Raw genomic sequence first — 20,511 nt, forward strand, 5'->3', positions numbered from 1 at the left:
AATTATGCAGCAAATGCAAATGGAAATCCTGGCTAGTTCATTACACATTGCTAGAATGTTCAAGCTGAGCGTTTAGACATCTTTGGGAACTTTGGACACCCATTTTTATAGAAACTTTGTTGTACTTTTTCGAAATTTTATTACATATCTTAGGGTTCCCATGGGAAAATGGACAGTTATATGAACGATATTTTCAACTTATGAACAGTTTTATTTCGAAATTAAGACGAACTCTTAGGATTAGTAATTAAGACGAAACTCTTAAGTTTTAATTTATCTATCTATATATTTTTATGACAATTATCAAATCATTTTTAATCAGGTTTTTTCTTTTTTTGTGTGTGTTGGTTTGCCGGTTTTTCTTTGTTTTTTTTTTTGCGTAAATTATTGAGTAATTGTAGTCATGAGTTTAAGTCGATGCTGTGGCTGGTTACGGTTTGCCGCCCAGCCTAAGCTTTAATCTTTGCTCTGGGCATCCAGACATTTGTACTGTCATTATAATAATAACAACAACAACAACCGCCGCCTGGTTAGCTCAATTGGGAGAGCACCGGACTGCTGTGCGGGAGGTCGAGAGTTCAATACCGGCCGGACCAACACTCAGGGTCTTAAAATTAACTGAGAAGAATATGCTTCCTTTCTTTAACATCAAGAAATGGTTAGATATTCTAGTCTTCTCGGATAGGGACGAATAAATGGAGGTCCCGTCTCCTGCAGGGTTGGGGTAGGAGACGTTAATTTCCCACGCACGAGATTACTGTGTGATGGATGTCCTCCCTGGGGTGGGTTAGGTGGGGTAATTAGGTAGCGCTTTGGACAATTAGTGGATTTTAGCGCTATATAAATAAAATTATTATTATTATAAATAAAATTATTATTATTATAAATAAAATTATTATTATTATAAATAAAATTATTATTATTATAAATAAAATTATTATTATTATAAATAAAATTATTATTATTATAAATAAAATTATTATTATTATAAATAAAATTATTATTATTATAAATAAAATTATTATTATTATAAATAAAATTATTATTATTATTATTATTAACAACAACAATAATTTGGATATATCGTTTATGGTGCTTACAGCTGGTTAATTGTTAAACCCAGTGATCTGGAACAGAATGCAAAGGTGTTTGGCAATGAAATGAACGCTCGAGGGATAACGCCATCTCGGTGCGGTCATCGGATCAAAAGAGTTTAAGGATCAATATTGTCAAGAGAAAGTTGATAAGTGGCACAGAGAAATGGAGTTTCTCACAGAGATCAGCGAGAGTCTGCTCCACGCTGCCTATGTCGCGTTCACTAAAGGATTTAAATCGAAATTCACTTATTACTTGCACACCATAGAATCGTCTGAAGAGCGAGTGGACCTCATGGAAGAAGTGATTCACCCTTCTTTTCTTCCTTCGTTATTCGGGCGAGCGGAGCCTCTTCCCGAAGAAGTTGAGGAGCATTTTTCGACGTACGTGTAACGCATGTTAACTCTAGGTCCAACCAGGGCAAGTCCACAGCTACGATCTTCAAAGAGCAAGAAAACGAGAAGAGGAAATACAACCAGAGTGATGGATATGGAAATGGGAACTTTTACACCGTTGGTGTTTGGTACAAATGGAAGCATGGGACTTGTCTGTCAGAACTTTTTAAGAACCCTCGCAAATAAGCTTTCGAACAAGAATAATGAACCCTACGCCAGCGTCATTTCCTGGCTACGAATACAACTTTCATTTGCTATATTAAGAACTGTACACAGATGCGTGAGAGGTTCTAGAGTTCCGTTTAAATCACGCGAGGTCTCAGAAGACTTCACCCTCGCTGTAGCTGGTCTACATCTGCACTCATGATTTTAGGTCTTTATATTTTAAGAGTTTTTCCTATTTAGTAATGCTAAATTTTCTCTTTTCTCATATATTGTAATCAGTTCTCAATCGTGAACATTAATATTAATTCTTTTAAAATTTGTAAATAATTATATATATGGTTTAAATTTGAAAATAATTGTTATCATTATTATTAAACGAAGTGGGCCAATTTTTATCATAATTTTTGTAAATACTTTTAGTGATTACAGTGAATAAAGGTTTTGATTTTTAAAAACAACAACAATAACAATATCAATAATAATAACAATAACAATGACAATGACAATAACAATAACAGGCTTCAGTCACGCTTTATTCATACACGCTTCGTTTACGTTTAGGTGGCAATCGTCGATAAAGTCGCCTATCTTGTAAAAGGGTATCGTTGTGCCTCTTACACTTGTGTGTAGCGATCTTAATATCTCAAAGGAGAGCAATGTTCTGATCCATGTAATTGTAGTGTGATAAGACTCCTCATCCTTCAGTACGAGCTTGTCAGCTCACCGTTGGTTCCCAAATATCGAGTTGTAATCGACCCCATTTTAAATAATGGAAACTTTATTTGTGTTTTTAAATGTACAATTGTAAATCTCACTACGCATAGGCAATTTACAAATGCTGCTTGAGATTGGCTTTTTCGACACACAAAAATCAAAATTGCATCAAATCTGGGTTGTCCCAATTCCTATTTCTACAACTAAAGACGTACTATGTTGCTCTAATAGCTATATTTATCATTTTCTTGATTATGTAAAGTTGCTACTTTTTGAATAATAACAATAAATATAAACATAAACCTTTATTCCCTATAATCACTAACAGTATTTACAAAAATTATGATAAAAATTGGCCCGCTTTGTTTAATAATAATGATAGCAATTATTTACAATTTTAAACCATATATCTTGTTATTTACAAATTTTTGAACACAATTTAATAATAACATATAATACAGTAATCCTTTATTTTTCCTATTAAAACCCAATAAAATTATCTAATATTTTTACACAACTTGATTCTAAAGCTAAGCCTAAATACTATGTGAAATCAATCTATAAATTCAATGAACAATGCTCAAAATCCAGGTATAATAATTCTTTAAATAAGAATGACTGAAGCTTTCAAACCAAAATAATTCTTAATAATAGCAATCACTTATAGGATCAGGCAAGCTAAAAGAACGTTTCAGCATTTACATAATTTACAATCGAATATATTTTCAATACACTCGATAAACCATGACACTATATCTTACACACAAGAGAAAAAGATATAAAAATTGCAGGACCTAGATTTTGGCCAGGCATCTATCTAATTCAAAGTCCGCTTCTTGAACATTACTTTTAATTGTTCTTTTAACTGTTCTTGACCCTCTAAGACAAAGCAGGGCCGACCTAAGGATGGCAAAGGAAACTTTGGAACGTATCCAAGAGACAGTGGTGGCATAGTCCTCCCCTTTCTTTGCTGTGACTAGCTCTGCCAGCCTGTTATGGTATCTCTTGCACTCTTCTCCCATTCCGCCTGTTGTTGTAAAGACTAATGGTGTAAATGTTCCCTACTCCACGTCCATCACTCTTTGCGTACACAATCTCTTCTTTTCGTTCTCGTGCTGCTTGTATATTTGCCTGAGGTCCAGGTCTCTATAGGAATCAGCGTCGGGGTAGCATACCTGTACGTCAAAGAACGCTGACCTTTGCCTTTCCCAAAAGCCTCTGGCATAGATGTCTAGGCGAGCGTCAGGAGCTCTGTTAGCTCCGCTTGGCAACGACTCTACTGTGAGCTCCTGGAGGACGGGCTCAATCTCGACATCATTGCAGACCATGGTAAGCATGATCTCTTAGCTCATTATGGCGCTGTATTATGAAGCCGCCACACCTGCAGACCATGACATGATCAACATTAAAGACATCGCAACATATGCAGCTAGATGGCTTGTCGGCGATTTCCCAGTCATATCTGAGCTTTATAGCATCTCGAAACTCGCCCTTGTTCAGAGTAAAGCCCATTTCCTCAATCGGTATGATTGTCAGCCAGTTAGATGCACCTTTTTCAGAAGCAATTTCAGCAGCGCGCTGTGTCTTCAGAGTAAGAGAGCTTTTGATGTCATTCAGTCTTTTTCGAAGCACTTCGTTTTTCCCTCTTCGCACACTTTGCTGTAATTAACTAACAACGGCATCGTCTAATGTTTCATGGACTTGTGAAACAATTTTCTCGACTAGTGGCGCTGTAGTCTTCATTGACGCTTGGTACTGTACATCTGCATCCTGGCTTGGATTTATAATTCCAAGCCCACTCAGTCTAGCTGGCAGTGCCAAGAGGTCCCTTTCGCTCAGTGTTGTGCAATGATGGTCCGTTATCGACGGTATTAAGGCATCAGCAATGGGCACGTTCTAAAGGTTCTAGTAGGTCTTTATATCTGGGAGTGTTCTAAGAAAATATGTCCATCGGTGCCGCAGGCCAAATGTAAAGGCGGCCTAGCAAGCTATTATTATTATTACTATTATAATACTTGCTTAAAAAGATTTCATTCACTAAATAAATAAATACGCAAATTTAAGCTCCCCATTAGGGCCTTTTAGCCACAGTGAAAACTAACTAAGTGCTTAAAAATCCCCACTGGCAGGAGACAGACCAGTGGGCTATTTAAAGAGCGCAGCCGAGGAGTTGAACTAGGGGCAACCGAGAACAAATCCACTAAGTGGCAGGGTGGAGGTTTTGAACCTGGGACACTGGAGTACAAAGTCCAACACCCTAACCACTTGGCCACGCCGCCTCCTTATTTTACTACTGCTTGAATATTCCTCACCTTTTCGTTTATATCGAATTTTCCTGTTTTAAGTAATAATTTTATCAGGTCCGTGTGCCCCTGCCGGGCAGCCAAATGTAGACATGTCATACCTTTAGTATCCTATAAAATAAACATCAATGGAGTTATCGGTAACACCGCAAACAGTTCGTAATAGCGGTGGCATTGGCAACATTTGAATGTTCTTCTTCCAACAGGCCTCTAGTCCTACCTTGGTTCCCAAAACTGCTCCACAATCAACGAGGTATTCGATGGCTTTCACTTTGTGGTTACTGACTGCATCGAACTATCACAGAAAGAGAGTTACTTTGATAGAAACTTGAAATTAAGAAAGCAGTCACAACAGTTATAGGAACAAAACGTATCATCCCTAAGATGCTAAATAAAAATAACACTCCTTCCAAAATTACGGTCCGCAAACGAGTAAAAGGAGAAACAGAAAACAGCCATTTTACCTTCCTTGTTGTTACTTTTTTTAAATATAATTATCATTTTTTGCTACTACTTGCAATTTAACGGAGATTAAGCATTGCCAGCTACTTACAATTGGTGTTCGGTTTTCATAGTCTACGAGATTTAAGTCACATCCCGCCTAAAAAATAAAAACCTCAGCCTCATTAAATTCATAATTTTTCTTTAAAAAATATCGTGGCAAGAAATTGAGTCTTTTTTAACAACATTCACAACTTATTGGACGAACAAAATCCTTCTTCCAGCTAACGCAGCTGGAGAACAAGTGCCTGGCGATTAGCAAACTTGCATTCTACTTTGAAGGGAACGTTTCTATTTTTAAGGGAATATTTTGTTTGATAGCACAGTGACCAAGTAACTACACACTTCTTCAGAATCTTTCCCGGTCGATCAAGAAGGTGAGTTACCTTAACGGCAGAAACTAGCACAGTAAACTATAGAGTAGCAAAGTAAATTGCACTATTTCTGATAATTTTTGCATCAACTCGCAGTCCGTAGATTTAAAACTTAGTTTACACAGGTGCCTCTGCTTTTGCATCCAAACATGTTCTTGAGCTTCAAATCTACGCACTGCGTTAAAAAAGATCCCAGTTCGAGGTGGATAACTTTATTAACATGAGACGTTTATAGCAATATTCTTTTTGTCATTACCAGTCTCAGACAAGCAATTATGTCGACGTAACCTCCCGCGGCAGCTGCATGTAACGCTGTCTTTCCTTTAGCTTTCATCAGTTGTAGGTTTGGATCACATCCCGCGACTGAAGTATGGAGAGATAATTGTTCCCGGTTAGATTGGGATTACCTTGATTTTGCTTTCCTCGCGTTAAAACTAATCAGACGCAAATTAAACCCAGTCAGGCCTTGGACACCAGCGTTTTCCCGCGCTTTCAGCCGTTTGCCCGGTTTTGCTCTCAATTTCTATTGGCTAATTGCAGTATGATGTCAACCTTTCCTCTGATTGGCCGCTGTGATTTCTAGTATTGGTATTTGAACACAACTGAAAACTTCCCTAGCAACGGCAGTAATATGGCGTTCAATAACGAGTCGATAACTGAGATGGCTTTGAATTACAAATAGACACAACATTCGATGACACCGCTCGATCAAACAGATGAGTTTATCGCTATAATGATAAATGTATATCTATGCATGCATTAAGGAACACTCACAGTATTAGGAAATACAAACAAGACGGAGCTTGTGGCTTTTTCGTAAGCCCTCAAGTAGAAGATAAAAAAATAGATAAAAAGAAAGGAGATAAAAAGACAGTTACCCAGTAGAGAAATAACTTTTTGAATATTGCAGTCTTTGGCTGCGGTGTACAAATTTCTGGGAGACGACTTGAACTTCTTCAGCGGTCTGGAAAGTGAGTATCATATTAATTTTTACATTGAAACAACAATAGAGAGATTTAGCTCCGCGTTTACGTGAAACGGCAAACGTCAACTTGCCCTTTCACTTCTCACGTAAAATAGCGTGAACCTTTCTGCTTTAGCTTCGCGTGAGATCGCATCATGGTGGATTTGAAGGTGCCCTGGTATGAGTTACAAAAAATAGTTTTGGTGAACTTTTCCATGAATTTCGATATAAAAAACCAGGAAAGATATACTGCTGCTTAACGTTTCGGAATCATCATGACTCCTCTATCAAGACACAAGTTAACTAGCATGCAACTAATGCAAAGTTCAAGATAAGCATAAATTACAATAAACGGCCTAAACAAACACCTTGGCGCGGATGGAATCTGTTTGCACGTTCAGTGTTGGTTTACGCATGGAAATGTATAACATTTCTTTAACGAGGCAATCAATTTTGCCGATACATTTCGTGGTGTGAAATTGCTCAATGAAGCATTCAGGCATTTCACTATTATGTTGGAGGTTATAATGTTTGTAAATCGATGACTTTCTAGTGTGCCCTTCTACGCGCTCGTGTAAGTGACCACGTGTATAACCCACATATCCTTGCATCGCACAGGTTACATTTAAATTCATAGACGAGACATTGTTGGTTGACAATAGGGGGTTTAATCTCGTGTCGCTTAAGTTGTTGCTCGAGCTTAGGGCGTAAAAACACTGGCTGGACAGTGACGTTCAACTTAGAACTTAGATTACAAACAACTGAACAATCTAAGTTCTAAGTTGAAAGTCACTGTCCAACCAGTGTTTGTAAGCTCTAGGCTCGAGCAACAAACAACTAGATTTTTTATTTTTATTTATATTTTTTATTTATTTATTACAATTTAATGGCTCAGATAAAACAATAAAAGTTATAAAGTAAAAGCGGAAAGAAAAGAAACGCCATATGGGTAATCCGCAAAGGAGTCCAGGACCCCATATGAAAACAGATCACCAAAGTTAATACGCTAATAATATCACATATGTTTTAAACTAGAAATAATTATCATAAAAATTTCCCAGAATTATTAATTAGATATATTATCCACTAAATACTTCTTAACTCCTGCCTTAAAAATATTTACACTTGCTGCTCTACGAGTATCAAAGGCAAAAGATTCCAAGAATCAACTATCCTGTGAAAAAAACTATATTTGTGAGGATTTGTTCTTGCGTATTTCTTCTTTAAATATAAATTATCATATTTCCTAAATAAATAATGGTCAGCATCCAAATGAAAATCAACATAAGAGTCAATATTAATATCAATAATTCCATTGAGGGCTTTATATAAAAATGTAACTTCAGCCAAAAATCTTCTATTTTCTAATGACATCAAATTTAACTTCTTTAGACGGGCCTCATAATTCTCCTCAGTCTTTAATATGAATTTGGTTGCTCTTTTTTGTACTTTTTCAAGCTTTCTGTGTTCTTTTTGGTGTGGGGTGACCATACCACAGAGCAGTATTCAACTTTTGATCGTACCAATGCGCAGTGGAGAGTTCTCAGTGTGTTTGAGTCATTCAGTCCTCTGCATGTTCTTTTAATTAGCCTTGCATTCTGTTTGCTTGGACACAATAATATCAATGTGTGAATTCCAATTCAAGTGTTCAGTAGTTGTTACTCTAAAGTCTTTGAAGACATTTGGTTGTTTTGTCTTTGTTATTCTCATAATTTTACATTTTTTGACATTTAAGTCCATAGAATTGCGAATACTCCACTGATAAAGATTATCCAGGTCCTGTTGAAACAAACATTGATCGCTAGCACCATCGATGATTCTTGAACATTTACATTCCTCAGAGTAAAGCGCAACAGCATTTCCAGGGAGAACTGGGTCAGGCAAGTCACTTATGAATATTACGAAGAATAACGGCCCCAATAAGGAGCCTTGTGGGACTCCAGAAGTAACCTCTGACCAGGTAGAGAATTACAAACAACTGAACAATCTAAGTTCTAAGTTGAACGTCACTGTCCAACCAGTATTTGTACGCCCCAAGCTCGAGCAACAACTTAAGCGACACGAGATTAAGCCCCCTATTGTCAACCAACAATGTCTCGTCTATGAATTTGAATGTAACTTGTGCTATGCAGGGTATATGGGTTATACACGTGGTCACTTACACGGGCGCGTAAAAGGGCACACTAGAAAGTCATCTTCGATTTACAAACATTATAACCTTCAACATAATAGCGAAATCCCTGAACGCTTCATGGAGCTATTTCACACCATCACGAAATGTAGCGGCAAATTTGATTACCTCATTAAAGAAATGTTATACATTCGCATGCGTAAACCAACACTGAACGTGCAAACAGATTCCATCCGCGCCAAGGTGTTTGTTTAGGCCGTTTATTGTAATTTATGCTTGTCTTGTACCTTTCCTTAGTTGCATGCTAGTTAACTAGTGTCTTGATAATGGAGTCTTGATTCCGAAACGTCAAGCAGCAATACATCTTTCTTAGTTTTTTATATGCTTTGCATCAGCAAATCTCTACTGATCAAATTAATTTCGATGTGAGAAAAAGGAAAGAAAATATTCCGTACACGGCAAACGCAAAACAGGTTACTTTCACGTAGAAACGGCAAAGCGCGACCGGCAAACGTGAAAAAATGGTACTCACTCACTCTTGCCGTTCACATTTCAAGTAAACGCGGTGCTAAATCTCTCTAATAAATAAAAAAATGAAACACCCAGCATGCTACAACATACCTAACTCTGAATTGGTTTTGATAGTGCATACTACGGTTTACTTTTTGCAATATTACACTAAAAATGTTTTACGCTACTACCTGTCATTATGTATACTTTATTTATGTTCTCGTTTTCATATTTCCGACCAGTTGCAGCCTGAGGCTGAATTACGGGTGCAGTTTAAGGTTGAGAACAGCGTCAGCATATCAGGCGCCTCTGGCTTCAGACCATCGACCTCACCTTCCTACCCATCCCACCCCAGGGGAGGACATCCATCACACAGTAATCTCGTGTGTGGGAAATTAACGTCTCCTACCCCCAACCCTGCAGGAGACAGGACCCCATTTATTCGTCCCTGTCCGAGAAGACTAGAATATCTAACCATTTCTTGATGTTATAGAAAGGTCGCAGATTTTTCTCAATTATTTTAAGACCGTGAGTATTGGCACGGCCGGGGTTCGAACCCTCGACCTCCCGCACAACAGTCCAGCGCACTACTTATTGGGCTAACTTAACACTAACCGCCTCCCATAGTACAGTTTAAGCTAAAGTGAAGTTTTCTATCAAATAACAATTCTTTCGTCTCCTAAAGTGATTCCTTTCCGAGTTGTGGATAAGACGAAATCCTTAAAGGACAGAAAGGTATCAAACTGAACAAGTTCTGATTTGAAAAAAAAAAAAAAGGCCGATTTTGTCTTACCCTGCTGTTTCTTTACATATGCTCAATATTCCCCGTAAGATCTGTGGATCACCTAGAAGCTGACCGTTATCTTCGAATGAAAAGTAAAATAATAAATAATCGTTTAGTTTAGTTTAGTCATTTTTCCTGCATTAACCGCAGTGGGGAAGGACTAGAACAGGAACATAAATTCCCTTCAAGCTAGTCCACCCAAATTATAACCCACCCACACCACCCCAGGAGAGGACCTCCATCACACAGTAATCTCGTACGTGGGAAATTAACGTCTCTTGCCCCCTTACCCTGCAAGAGACGGGACCTCCGGCTTTACGTCCTATCCGAGAAGACGAAGCAATGTGAGTAAAGCGTCTTGCTTAAGGTGGCTGAACACAGTTTTTGATACCTTTGTTCTTTCACCATTTTCTCTAAAACCCTTGATCTCTCCGTCGCCAAAACCGGGAGCAAGCAAGTTAACAACATAAACTTTGTTTTTTCGATAGTTAAGGTGACGTATGTGCCGTTGCCATGGCGACATGAATGGATATAAATAGAGAATTAAAATCGGTTTTGTTACTTTGTAGAAAATCTAGGCATTAGATTTTCTTTCTAATTTGCAAGCCAGGAGATTGTAACGATACTCACAAGTTAACATCAATTTGCTAACCATTTAACAGAGAGGTCTTTGATTATACCGTGTGGAAGGTTCACTCGATTTTCTAGAATTTCCTTTGTTTAAAATCAATTTTTTTCGGTACTCCAGTTACTTATTTCCTAAAGTATTTTTGTGCCATATTTCGTGAAATTCTAATGAGTGGTTCTTAAGAAATAGGCATATTTCCGAGAAAGCAATTTTTCATTCAACCGCAATTTTTTGACTTACTACGCATGCGCTACATTTAACCAGTTTCTTTCGGTAACGACGAAAAAGCTGAGAATTGCTGGGTTCTTTGCACCGTTAACTTTTCTAACATATCTTTGTAATAAAAGATTAAAGCCCTCAATACATTGCGCCAACTATATAGAAAAATAGCAGATAGTGCGGGTACGTGCTGAGTAAATAAAATGACCGCTCTATTGACGGAATGTTTGTTTTTTACAATCCATGTGCGCGCGCTGAATTGCATCAGCATAAGCGCGCGCGAAAACTGTGTACAGCCACCTTAAGGACACAACGTCAAGCCCCAGCCAGGACTTGAACCCGGGCTTTATGACCCAGAGTCCAGCACACTGACCACTCACGAATTTTTAACTAGTTTCTTGGCTATGTTTCTGAGCCGAGATACTGTGAACCACAACTATGAAAGGTCTACAAGAGGGTCTCAAAGGGGGTTAACCGTCAAATGGCCAAAATACTAACTTTCAACCGTCAAAAACGCAATATTTTTTCCGTCAACCGTCAAATAAGCAAGCATATGTTAGCCGTCAAATGCTCAGGTATCCTTAACTAAGAACTAAAGGATTGCCCTAATAGGTTCTTTGCATGACCTGACCACGTGATCAACTTTCAGCAAATACGAAAACATTTCACTTTTGAAAAATTTTGTCAGCAGAAGCTGAAAGAGCAGATTGAAATTTTAACTTAAAACAGGCAATTTGAACCCTTAAATGCGTAAGGGAAAGATTTAACGACAGTTTTAAATTTTATAATTTACGACGATTTTTATGGAAAACTATGTCAGCGTGACTGGGTGTGGCAAAAGTTGTTTCTCTCATTCAAATGCTTCTAGCTTTCGGCGGCCGCTGCAATCGCTACTTTCGAGATATACAGCTGAAAATTCTCAGGTTTCCTAATTCAAATACGCTCTTTCAGGTTGTTTTAACAAAATTATTTTAAAAGTGAACTGCTTTCGTGTTTAACGAAAGTTGATCACGTGATCAAGTCATGCAATGGGCCCATTGGGGTCAAGTTCTGTTTATAATAAAAGTTTTGATAAATCACAAAAATACATTTATGTAAGTCCTTTAAATTCTAGACGCGGGTAAAACTGGTTAGCGACAGAACTGACTTCCGGTGTCGTAAAACGTCGATCATATATCAATAAGAAGTGTTATAAATTAACAGTTCTTTACAAACGCGTCATTATAAAAAAATTACAGTCAGATTTCGCGCGTTTAGTTCGTTCTAAAACGACATTTTAAAAAGTTAACCGCCAACCGTCAAATGACCTAAGATTAGCCGTCAACCGTCAAAAGGGCTTATTTGAGACCCTCCTACAAGTAATCGAAAGGAGCCACGTAACTTACGCTTGTTAAAATTTTGAGATATCCCTCAGAGATATTTCTTTCTAATCACGCTCGTTTCATCTAGTTACGGGAGAAATATGAAACTTGTTGCTAATTGTTAAATATACCTGTAAAATTTGCAGTGACTGCAGATAATGAGTCTGATGAAGTACTGCTGCCACAAACGTCACCCAGACTTAGCCCCAAACTATCCACTACCCTGGACGCTGTTTCTGCCATGGACTCTGTTACTTGACAACTTGTACCTGATGTAAGGGCACTGACGTCAGGTGCTGATTGATTGTGCAGAGACAAACTGTAGATCACAAAGAAGGATATTTCCACACTTAATTCAATCAAGTCTTACAACGCGTGGAGCTCACTGTAGAAGTTTCGATTTATCAACATCGTTATTGGACTACACTATACAAAAAGCAACCACGAAAAAATATAGCAGCATGTTGAAAATAGCCACACAAAACCGAGGTTTTACTTGTGAAATGAATTTGCCACAAGACCTTACAACAGTGTAAAAATAAATCATTTTATTGACATAGAACTTTGATAAATATTAATTATGTTCAAAGATAGCATTCTTCACATCATCACCAACATCAAGGACTGTAACCTGCACCGACTGATTGGACATCTGACATGGTTTGATGCTCCTCTAGTTTAAAGATTTAATGAAAGTAACCGAGAAGTTACAATTCATAGACCCAAAATTGCTACACTCCTGTCTAGTGCCTTTATCAGGGGTGATCTAATCGTTGTAACAAGAGGTCCTTCACATGCTTACTAATTAGCTGGCCCTTTTTTCTGACGAGGTGTAAATAAACCGTCAGAAAGTAAGCTGCCATCACTTTGATTTAAAGGGGCGTGTGATTATTAACATTTAACTCACCTGTCTCCCGAAGCAGTTTCTGTACTCATTTTTGCTCCTAACATAGACAATGACAGTAAATTATACCCCGTTAACACTTAAATATATGCAGTTCACTTGCTAAAACACTTCCATACGGTACAAAAACCATATTTTTCAGTAGCACCAACAAAACTGACTCAACATTCAAAATTGACACAAGTAAGTAGTATTCATACGTTTTCTTGGTGAATCTTGACAACTCTAAAAAAAAGAAAATAATTATTATTGTCAAAAAAACTGATTTAATTGATTATCTGACTCTTTAAAATCATGTTGGAATTTCTCCAAAGAAAGAATGTGAAAAAGGCGTTTTGTCAAACATTTGTAAATAATGAGCACTGGATGACTCGGAACTGGTACGAGAAGTTTCCGAAATCTACCCAAAGTAATGTCAAAAACTCAAGGAGTGAAAAACAAAGGCTAAAAAGAAAAAAGAGTTGAATAGTCCCATCCTCCTATTTTGATTCTGGACCACTATCTGCTTTTAGTCACCTATCATTTTCTAAAGTTTTTCGAAAACAAAAAAAATTCCTAACTTCTGCATGCTGGAGTACTTTGGAAACCACGAACAATAACCTGTATTACACATATTCCGGATCATTTTACTTACTGGTTGATCCACTTCATTTGCTGAGTCCTTTAAATGGGGGGAGCTTTCTGGAGGTACTCTTACAGCTTATTGCAAACAAAGCAAAGCAGATTACTTAAAAAATATGTCAAAACAAACCAGAGACTAAGATGTAATGCTATAGATAAATTAATTGCAGTTACAAAAAACAATCTCTTTTCTTAAATTAAGGCATGTACTTTAATGCTCTGACCAAATATTCATATCTTCATCCAAATTATCAGCTGAAAATACTCTCATAGCTGATTACAGACCACCACTCAAAACATCAGTTTTAGAAACTCTTTAAGGAGGCCAAATTACATTTATGAACTATTTTGACACAACCAGGTTATCTTGTTATATCCCCTATGGACAGCATACAGTTTTTTTTTAGAAACGTACCCCCTTTATTCATTTGCTGTACACAGTCCACTACACTGGACGTCGTTTCTGCTATGGACTCTGTTACTGGACAGCTAGGACTTGATGCTTGGGTACTGACAAAAGGTGCTGGTTGGTTGTGCAGAAACAAGCTGTAGATCATAAAGAAGCTTGCCATACTTATCATGCAAATATACATGTAATCTTTAATTAGTTATATTGTATGAGGAACCCACTGTACAATTTTCATTCCATTAACAACATTCTCAAACCAAACTATACAAAAAGCAACTCCAAAAACATGTAGCAGCATATTGAAAACAACCAATGAAAAACTGAGGTTTGACTTTATGTGAAAAAAATATTTCAGTTTTGAAATTAACTTGTGACATGCCCATATGACAGTGCAAAAAATTATTACATTTACAAAGAATTTAGAAAAAAAATTATTATTTACAAAGTTGTCAATCTTGAAAGCATCACAAACATTGTGCCCTGAACTGATATGGATGACTGTACAGGCATGTACATCCTCTGTAGGATTATTATCATTTCACCTCACTCACCCATTAACTGAAGTACAATCTGTACTCATTTTTGCACCTAATAAGGATAATGACAGTAATTAAAATCTTTGTAAATGCTAATCCATGGAAATGCAAATAAAAAATATGTAATATACCAGTTAATAAAAACACTTTGTTATTGAGCAAAAGCCATATTTTAACAATAGTGTCAACAAAACTGGGTCAATATTCAAAATTCACAAATTTATTTATTAATTAATGCAGTGTTCATACGTTTTCTTGGTGACTCTTGACAACCCTGGGAACAAAAAAAATCAGTAACTGTTGTCAAATTCAATGAATTATTTGATTATATGTGTAATCCATTAAATTTAATTAGGATTTTCCCAAAAAGGAAAAAACTGTGCTAAAGGGTGTTTGATAAACATTTGCAGATAATGAGCACTGGATAACTTTGAACGGAAAGGCAAAGTTACCAAACCCACCCATTGTAATGCCAAAATCACAAGGCATGAAAACCAAAGAAAAAAAGAGAAAAGAAATTAGTTTAATTGTCTTATCCTGCTGTTCTACTTTAAAATCCAAAATTCTACATGCTCAAGTTCTTTGGAGACCACAAATAATAAACTCTGGTATAGATGTAGTTACCAAACCCACCCAATGAAATGACAAAAAAGACAAGAAATTTGTTTGTGTTATCCTTTCATTCTACTCTAAAATCCAAACTTCTACATGCTCAGAGACCATTAATAACAAATCCTGGCAGAGTTACCAAACCCACCAAAGAAACAATGAAAAAAACACAAGATATTAGTTTGTTTGTCATATCCTCCCATCCTACTCTCAAATCCAAACTTCTACATACTCTAAGACCATTAATAATAAACTCTGGTATGCCTTTAATTATGCAACTTACTGGTTGATCCACTTCTCTTGCTAGGTCCTTCATAAGGGGGCAGCTTTCTGCAGGTACTCTAACAGCTTATTACAAACAAATTAACAAGGATTACAAAAAAGTAGCCAAAACGTTTTACAGCTATCAAAGGAGAAACAAACCAGAGAATTCATTGTAATGCTATAAAAGAATTAATCAACTTTACAAAAAACATTCTGTTCTTGAAGTGATCACATCTATTCTAAGGCCTAGGCTGAAAATATTTTCTTAAAACAATGTTTATGTGCTAAAAACAACCCTTATGTGCTAAAAACAACACTTATGTGCTAAAAACACTTTTGTTGAATAACACTTTGTTATTTTAATTCAGTAAAGCAGATGGGGTCACAAATTACCATTCATGTAATGATTCAATTTAATGCCCTCACTCCAACAAGTGCTCAATAAGTGATTTGGTTTTTGTAAATAAGCACCCCTATTAAGTAAGTACTCTCAATATCATGAGTGCCACTATTCCAATTACATAAACTCCCCTTTTCTGTTTCAGTGAAAACACTGTTACAGTACATGGAGATTACATTCAATCGTGGTTCATCTTTCTTCAATTTTTCACTTAAAGCCAAATCGCAAAGATGGAGGTGTTTGTCTCATTCTCTCAACTACCAATATCATATCCATGTGAGTGCAGAGTTCCTTCAACTTCAAGTCTTGTGACAATTGCCTGGCTAATCGTTTTAGCAAGGAATGATCTAAGTCTGTTATCCAGTCTTCTTGATTCTTTTCAAACAAACTTCAAAGCTTTGTTTTGCACCTTCTGCTGTTTCTCAAGAAAAGAAATAAGTACCCTGTCCCTAACTGGCACCCTGTCTTGAGTAAGTGCCCTCCCTTAAGGTTCCATAAGTAAATAAACACCCTGGGCCCTAAATTGAATCATTACAGTAGGCAAACAGGGTAGCATTAAAAATAGAAAAAAAAAAATTATCAAACTTTAGGATGAAAAATTCATGTAAGACATATTATCATCACCACAAAATATACGCTACACACGAATCAACAAGCTTCATCTAAACAGAGAGTACCTTGCTCATTAACAGAGCCAACTGCTGCTTTGCTTTCACTATCCCCTTCTTCATCAGAATCTATGATAATAGAGTCATTTTTCGTTTTTCCCTTGTCTGCATATTTCAAAGCTCTCTTCCTTAACTGGCAGCTACAAATTGTCTTAATGATTGGTGCCATCTGACCATCAGAAGTTGGTGCAAAGACAGTCATCATGCCATCCTGAGAAGCAAGACATGGCAGAGCACTGGCGGTAATCTGAGACCCCTGGGGAACCATCACATTGTTAGTAGGCACATCTGTGCCACAAGGCAGGTTTACTTGATCTTCAGGTTTTACTTGTGAGGCTTTTTCAAAAGTAGGGGTATTAAGAGTCAACAAGGACGAATTTGTGCCATCAATGGATTTTGTGGAGTTTGGTGATGGTTGGTGAATGTATGGTGCAACTTTGACAACCGATGGATTCTTGTTGTCAGTAGAAACAGATTTCTTCTCTGGCTGTAGATTAACAATAGTAGTTGTTGACGTGGTGTGTCCATCCCTTTCTGCTTGTGAGTTATTATTTGTCTGTTGTGGCAGGTTTGAAGAACTTTTAACACTGACTGTTACATGTTTGTTAACTTGTAGACTTTCTGAGGTTGACAACAATGATTTTCCATTTGAAAAAGATGTATCTGATAGGGTGAAAACAAACAGCCATTTTAAAGTAATGTAACTGAATAGAGAAAAAACAATTATTTTCAATTATTTGCTTCATGACTTCTTTTAACACTAACCAGTTATGTGATACCACTGTGCAAAAATAATCTTACATTGGAGATTACAGGTAATTGACATGTACTTGAATGGGTTCAGGAATTTATGATATTTTGAAACTTTGTCTTTTCATTTTACCTTACATCATCCATTAACTCGATTATTGCTTTGTTTTTGCCAGAAGTAAAGGAGAAAACTTTAATACAGTGACAGGGCCTATAACAGATACACTTAGAGCAATTAACAGAAAGCTGGTGTCTAAAAACTAACGTACCATGGCAAAAAAAAAATTACAGAAAGTAAAAGTGTTTAATGTAATTATGTATTAGGTGTATACACATAATTACTTCAAGGTGAACAGCAAAGAAATTGTCCTCAGAAATGTAACAGAATTTTCCTTTTTATACCATGCCTTTCTTTCCAAGATACTTATCTTTAGATTGCTCTAAATTGACAAAAAAGCAAAAGAGTGTTTGTGAATTTAAACCTGACCTTTTTTAAAGGTCAATATCTCCCTCTATAATTTGCACACAAAACCTGAACTATATGCATGCCATAGATTGTAAACATGTAGTTCTGAAATTCTTTCATAGGTTTGTTTGACTTAGGGAAATTTTGTGCGTCTCATTCAGCCCTGCCACTGTGGATAATTCATTTTATACTTATTAGACCTTTGGAGCTTGCACAGGCTGGTCTCAAACTCTTGGGGTGCACCTTGGGTGGAGAGCTGTATCCACCTCCTCTATAATGCACCCTGGTGTTCCTTTGACAGTAAAAAGTGGCTGGTGGGCGAGGTGGGCCATAATTCATTGATCTACCTGGGTGCCATGAAGGTGACGAATTTTTTTGTGGTTGTCCTTTTGGAAGTGCACGAGATGAATAAGATTGGTACAAGTCTTCTCTATTCCTTGGTTTTGCCATATTTCCTGCTCCCCTTCGGCCACGCTGCTGCCTGCCTTGGCGTCCTCCAGGTAAACGAGCATCATAATTTTGCCCTTTCCACTCTTTTCCAAGAAACCTTGAAGGAGGGGCATGAGGGTGGTATCTATGATTGGCTGGACAATCCATCAGCTGCTATACCCTGCAACAACAAACTATTATTAAATTTATCATATCTGTGCACGATCCTTGCAGTAAAGCATTATTTAAGCAATAGTGAAAACCAGACCTGAAAAAATTCAGGCCTGTATGGGATTTGAACTACTGCGAGGATCATGCACATATACATTTCATAACTGCAGTTCAGATATATTTATTTCATATATTCGTTGTGTATTATCAAATTGTTCCTCTGTTAGTTGTAAACACTTCACTTGATCCACATCAACAGCAATGATGTTGGATCAAAGGGTGTGATCATCAGGGTGAGGATAGTCCTGAGATGGACAATTGTTTGACGTAGTGACTGATATTTTAACAGCCTTAGCTGACATCATCACCAAAGTCCAGTGAAGAGTTGTGTCAGTTGAGTGTTATAAATATTGCTAACTGATTGGTCAGTTTTGCTATGTTGTTAACGGCTGTAAGAATCAAGTAGCACAAATCTTTAAGTTACACCTGATTTGTGCTACCGCTGCACAGTTAGCCCAATGGATAGTGCGCTGGACTGTTGTGCGGGAGATCGAGGGTTCGAGCCCCCGGCCGGACCAACACTCAAGGTGTTAAAATAGCTGAGAAGAATTTGCTGCCTTTCTCTAACATCAGAAATGGTTAGATATTCTAGTATTCTCGGATAGAGACGAATAAATGGAGGTCCTGTCTCCTGCAGGGTTGGGGTAGGAGACGTTAATTTCCCACACACAAGATTACTTTGTGATGGATGTCCTCCCCTGGTGGGATGGTGGGTTTGTTGTGAAGGCTGTAAGTTAGATAACTCATTGGGTTAATTACGTCACCTTTGTTAAATAAAGAATATTGTATTGTATTGTGTATGTCCCACTCCTCCTTAGGGAGACAGAGTGTAGCTCTAAGTGACCTGACCTTTGCTGTTCATAGTGTGGATAATGCTATACACCGGATAAATCTCTACCCAGTGGATAGCGCCATACCTTTTGTTAACACTTTTCCCCTGGATAGTGATTTATTTTTTGGATAGCATTATCCACCCTGGCCCTGGATTGTCTGAGAATCAGGCTAAAAATAATTCCCTTGTGAGTACTCATTTCTACTTACTGTGGCATGTCTAGGTGGTTAGATGCTTTGTTTATATAGGTATTTACCTCCTACATTTGGTATCTTTTAAACTTCCAAGATCTATTACTAATTCTACACTATTAAAGACAGATGCTGTAAATTTCTAATATCAAACTGCAAGATACATGTACATCCTCACAAATTGAACAATTTGGTGCTAAATATAGAAACCCTCTCTTACTAAAAAATGAGACATTAGGCAAAAAAGTATGCTTGCTCATTTGTCTGCAAACATTAGCTGTTGGCTGTTAAGAGATGCCAACACTTTTCTGCAGATGAGGTTCAAGGAAAGTTGTGAGCTTTGAAGAACAAATTATGCCTAAAAGCAAATGTAAGGGCATGTTTTCAAGCTATTGCTTATGATCTCTTTCAAATATACTTTATGAATGAAATATTTGACTAGCTTTTCAATGAAACATTCATTGTGTGGAATGTTAATTTTCCATAATCTCTTATGGGACTTATTGAACAAAAGCTTTTTCTTCTTCTGCTAAATATAGAATGATATACATGTTGATTCCTTCCTTCTCACTGAGTTAGAAAAATACAGAGACAATGCTTTCATCCCTACAAGCTTTTTTTGGTGATTACTCTCTCATCAGGGGATCCCCTGATGAGTGAGTAAATAAACCCCTCTGGGCAGCTGGTATGTCAGCTGATAATGTCCGTGGCTGACAGATTGTCCAAAATAATGAATATTTGACTGAGAAGTGAAGCTTCGAGGGCAAATATAAATATTTGAGGACAATCTCTCAGCTAAGGACATTACCAGCCGACATACTAGCAAGCCAGAACGGGGTTTATTTATTTTATAACCCTCCCATTAATTTTCACATCGCAATTAAACTGCGCATAAACGTAGTAAAAAAGCCAGTGGTGATCTTATGGCGAAAGCGTGCGACTGACACAAGCAAGCAAGCAAGCAAAAAAAAAAAAACCAGTTTGGTTTACTTCCATGTAAATAGGAGAATGGAAAAGACTGAAACTCTTGTGTTGACTATGTTTCTTCTTTATGGAA

At 37.1% G+C, this 20,511-nt stretch overlaps 1 protein-coding gene and 1 pseudogene across 2 annotated transcripts in view; both read right to left on the reverse strand.

Annotated features, from left to right (window-relative positions):
* Nucleotides 1-20,511, reverse strand: part of LOC111340550 (histone-lysine N-methyltransferase EHMT2) — a 43,768-nt gene that overhangs the window by 18,678 nt on the left and 4,579 nt on the right. The window contains exons 2-17 of one of the 2 annotated variants that reach the window (XM_088757323.1): nt 18,119-18,381; nt 16,565-17,218; nt 15,507-15,571; nt 14,864-14,888; nt 14,630-14,666; nt 14,085-14,215; nt 13,683-13,747; nt 13,249-13,273; nt 13,052-13,088; nt 12,276-12,463; nt 9,946-10,015; nt 6,426-6,511; nt 5,804-5,910; nt 5,226-5,273; nt 4,893-4,967; nt 4,682-4,783 (exon numbers count right to left, since the gene is read on the reverse strand). In XM_088757323.1, the coding sequence (XP_088613449.1) occupies nt 4,682-4,783; nt 4,893-4,967; nt 5,226-5,273; nt 5,804-5,910; nt 6,426-6,511; nt 9,946-10,015; nt 12,276-12,463; nt 13,052-13,088; nt 13,249-13,273; nt 13,683-13,747; nt 14,085-14,215; nt 14,630-14,666; nt 14,864-14,888; nt 15,507-15,571; nt 16,565-17,218; nt 18,119-18,368 (1,965 nt within the window). In that variant the 5' untranslated portion in view covers nt 18,369-18,381. Of the gene's footprint in view, nt 1-4,681; nt 4,784-4,892; nt 4,968-5,225; nt 5,274-5,803; nt 5,911-6,425; nt 6,512-9,945; nt 10,016-12,275; nt 12,464-13,051; nt 13,089-13,248; nt 13,274-13,682; nt 13,748-14,084; nt 14,216-14,629; nt 14,667-14,863; nt 14,889-15,506; nt 15,572-16,564; nt 17,219-17,971; nt 18,382-20,511 lie in introns of both variants that reach the window. The other variant, XM_088757322.1, reaches the window with a different exon arrangement.
* On the reverse strand, nt 2,822-4,675 carry LOC148733741 (uncharacterized; annotated as a pseudogene).

The sequence above is a fragment of the Stylophora pistillata genome, chromosome 4 (genome assembly GCF_964205215.1).
Source record: "Stylophora pistillata chromosome 4, jaStyPist1.2, whole genome shotgun sequence".
NCBI lineage: Eukaryota > Metazoa > Cnidaria > Anthozoa > Scleractinia > Pocilloporidae > Stylophora > Stylophora pistillata.